General features: G+C 43.2%; 1 protein-coding gene across 1 annotated transcript; it reads right to left on the bottom strand.

Annotated features, from left to right (window-relative positions):
* Window positions 1-3000: 3000 nt before the first annotated feature.
* Window positions 3001-3573, bottom strand: LOC124620256 (transcriptional regulatory protein AlgP-like). The gene has a single exon (XM_047146922.1). It carries the CDS (start codon window positions 3571-3573, stop codon window positions 3001-3003), a length of 573 nt encoding a protein of 190 aa, XP_047002878.1.
* Between the last annotated feature and the right edge of the window lie 312 nt (window positions 3574-3885).

The raw sequence follows: 3885 nt of genomic DNA, 5'->3' as shown, positions 1-3885 counted from the left end.
TACCGTCGATGTAGCTCGCCCAAAGCCACGAAGAGACAGACCACTTCATATCACCCAGTTTCTCAGTTTCTTTGGGAATTATCTCTTTTGATTGCAATTTTACAAAAAAAATGTAGTTTATTATTTTGGTTTGTATATAATAAAATAATTAAATATAAAATAAGTCTAGGATGTGATACATCAGTTATTAAGATGCGTAAGTAGATTAAAAAAAAATATAGGATGGGAAAGAGCAACTACGGAGAAAGGGAAAGAGAGGACCGATGATGTCTCTAACCGAGCCAGTGACATCAGGATGCCTTCGAGTCTGGCAGTTTTGGATCAAACTGTTTCTTCTGAAACTACTTAGTTACGTACTATACATACTATTTACAATACGGAAAGATCTGTGTACTTGTTCAGTGTCACGTGATTTTCGAATGTAAATTATCAGCTAAGTTGTTACTATTAGTGCAACTGTTTCCTCGATAAAAATCGACATCGATAAAAATCGACATTGTGCATGCAATGCCATATGTGTTTGTTAATTGTTAACTGTGTTCGTTAAATTACGAGTGCTGCAATAAAGATTTTACATGTCAGTGGAGGCATAATGACTGCGAGAACGTTATAATAAAAATTTTACTATAATAATACAATTATTGCAAGTTCCACATACTTATTGCGATTAATGACCACAAAACTATTAATGCTATTGTACTATTCTAAATACCACCTTATCCTAAATCAAGTATCGTCTTGTCTACGTTCTGTGTCCTTCATGCATTGTCCGTGAAACATAATCATTTGTTAATATCCATTTACCTCTGCTCCTGATTGGCTGTATCATACCACCATCGAGGCGTTAGTGTTTGATGTTCTGCCGCGTGTAGGTGACAGTGAAAAAGTATGAGTTCCACTAAGGGCCACGCGGCGTATTTTGGGCAGCAAGCGTTACATTTCTCACGCTCAGTGAGTGTGTCCTGTCTCCGAGATTCGGGCAGGGAGTACAAATAACATCACAATCAGAGGCTACTGAAGAAGACTGCTGGATCAGTAGTGGAAATACTGTGCGTAAAATGATGTCAGCAACTCGTCACTACACATGAAAGGAAACAACTGAATAATTACCCTCAAGAATCCTGATGAACATCTGTGACCCGTCTTTATACCATTGTCAAGAGGTAAAAGAATTCAAAATACGTGACAGATATTCCTTCGCGTATGTGCCTGTGTTTATCTTAGTCACATACTTCACTGATATGCTGAAATAAATGTGGAGCAGCACAGGGTATGTTATACTTCCCATGGTTCAGGCTTATTTTGGTTTACTGACCGTCTTGTGACAGATATTCTTTCGCGTTGGTGCCTGTGTTTATCTTAGTCACATACTCCCCCGGTATGCTGAAATAAATGTGGAGCAGCACAGGGTATGTTATACTTCCCATGGTTCAGGCTTATTTTGGTTTACTGACCGTCTTCTTCGTTGGGCGTAGGTTATAGTCCGATGTGCAGCATCTCTAAGGTTTACCGCTACGAAAAGGAGCCACTATACGAGAGTTCCAGTTTATTTTTTCAATGTGTTTGGCTTACTTAACTTGATACCTAAATTCGCAAGTACATATGAGTCATACCCTTTTAAACATTAAATCTAGAAATCAGGAAAGTCTCAAGTGGAAACCGTGTTCGTTGAAATCGGATTCTTGGTTGTAGACGAGAGCAATAGCGAAGTCGACTCCATATCATGTACCAGTAAAAAAGTAAAAAAAAAAAAAAAAAAAACTGTCATAATATGACAAAATGGTTGGAATGTAAGAGTTATAGCTAAACTCCTATATGACTCATCATCCAGTATTAGCATCATCTCAGGAAAAGTCTATGAGGGACCGGATACGGGAAATTTGTAGATAGGTACAGTATTTACTGCCTGGAGTAACTACAAAAGTGTAGGGAGTACACGCAGTAATATGCAATTTCAGTGGTTGATACATTTTATGATGTGTATTATTTAGAAATTTTACGTCCAGGAGAAAGTACTACTGAACGCACATGCACAATTGTTTAGATCTAACTGGGGCATCAGCATGACTATCAACACAGGTGATGTGTGATCATCTCTTTGAACCCTGTTGATGCCAACCGCTCTAAAAAGCATGAATCGAATTTTCGCATACCAGTTCTTCCTGCAGCACTCTATTAACTGTGATGGGGTTCCACAGAATAAAGTGCCTTTAAAAGTATTGAACTTTTGGTTGTTTTGATGCAAATGTGAAGCACTCATCGAATTTTGCAGGCACACACACAGACTCTTGCTCCACAAATTGTTTCTAGCAGGTATGACCCTCTTGGTGTACCTATGAATAATCCCAAAGAAAAATTTGCTGCTACCAAGTATCTAATCTAGTCACAAAGCAAGACTGTTTCAAATTAAATTTCATTCAAAACGTGATTGATCTGTAAAACTCAAATGCTGGGCGACACGCTTTCCAATATTTCGACTCAATCATAGCCATGCGAGAGATGTTAAGCTATCTGCACAGTAGTCATAATGCTCCATTCGTGCCTTTAACGTTTAAACAACAACGCTTTCTTCTCATATCAGCTAACACTGCAATAGAATTAGCATCTGAAAAATTTACTTGGGATCAGTTGTGAAGTACTAGAAAAGTATCAGAATATGATTTACTGACTAGATTAACATGTAGCCAAAGACATATCAGCTTTGTTAGAAATTGACTCAGTATGTAACACACAAAATTTTGTTTTTATTCCGCCAAAAGTGTAAAATGAACAAAGTATCATATTGTAGTCAGTAACAGGACTGATGGCAGGATGCGTGTTGTAACAAGCAACCGGACAAGTGGCAGGACATGTGGTGCAGCCAGCAAAAGGAGCAGTGACAGGACGTGTGCTGTAGCCGGCAACAGGACTGATGGCAGGACATGTGGTGTAGCCGGCAACAGGACTGATGGAAGGACGCATGCTCCAGCTGGCAACAGGACCGGTGGGAGGACATGTGATTTAGCCAGCAAGAGGTCTGGTGGCAGGATGCATGATGTAGCCGGCAACAGGTCTGGTGGCAGGACGTGTGCTGTAGCCGGCAACAGGACTGGTGGCAGGACGCGTGCTGTATCCGGCAACAGAACTGGTGGCAGGACATGTGTTGTAGCTGGCAACAATACTGGTGGCAGGACGCAAGCTGTAGTTGACAACAGGACTGGTGGAAGGACACGTGCTGTAACTGGCAACAGGACCGGTGGCAGGACATGTGTTGTAGCCGGCAACAGGACTGGTGGCAGGACGCATTCTGTAGCCGGCAACAGGACCGGTGGTAGGAAATGTGCTGTAGCCAACAAGAGGTCTGGTGGCAGGACGCATGATGTAGTCAGCAACAGGTCTGGTGGCAGGAAGTGTGCTGTAGCTGGCAACATGACTCTCAGCAGGACGTGTGCTGTGGCTGGCAACAGGACTCATGGCAGGACGCGTGCTGTAGCCGGCAACAGGACTGATGCCAGGACATGTGGCGTAGCCAGCAACAGGACTGGTGGAAGGACGCATGCTGTAGCCGGCAACAGGACTGGTGGGAAGACACATGCTGTAGCCGGCAACAGGATCAGTGGCAGGATGTGTGCTGTATCTGGCAACAGGACTGGTGGCAGGACACGTGCTGTATTCAGAAACAGGACTGGTGGCAGGATGCGTGCCTTAGCTGGCAACAGGACTTGTGGCACAATTCGTGCTGTAGCCGGCAACTGGTCTGTTGGCAGGATGCATGCTGTATCCGACAACAGGAATGGTGGCAGGACACGTGCCTTAGCTGGCAGCAGGACTCGTGGCAGGAAGCGTGCTGTAGCCGGCAACAGGACTGGTGGAAGGACACATGCTGTATCCAGCAACAGGACTGGT

Source organism: Schistocerca americana, chromosome 6, assembly GCF_021461395.2.
Source record: "Schistocerca americana isolate TAMUIC-IGC-003095 chromosome 6, iqSchAmer2.1, whole genome shotgun sequence".
Classification (NCBI taxonomy): Eukaryota; Metazoa; Arthropoda; class Insecta; order Orthoptera; family Acrididae; genus Schistocerca; species Schistocerca americana.
This window is presented reverse-complemented; position numbering and strand designations above follow the sequence as displayed.

Coding starts and splice junctions, on each gene's coding strand:
- LOC124620256 (XM_047146922.1), bottom strand. CDS start 3,573: ATGTGTCTTCCCACCAGTCCTGTTGCCGGCTACAGCATGCGTCCTTCC.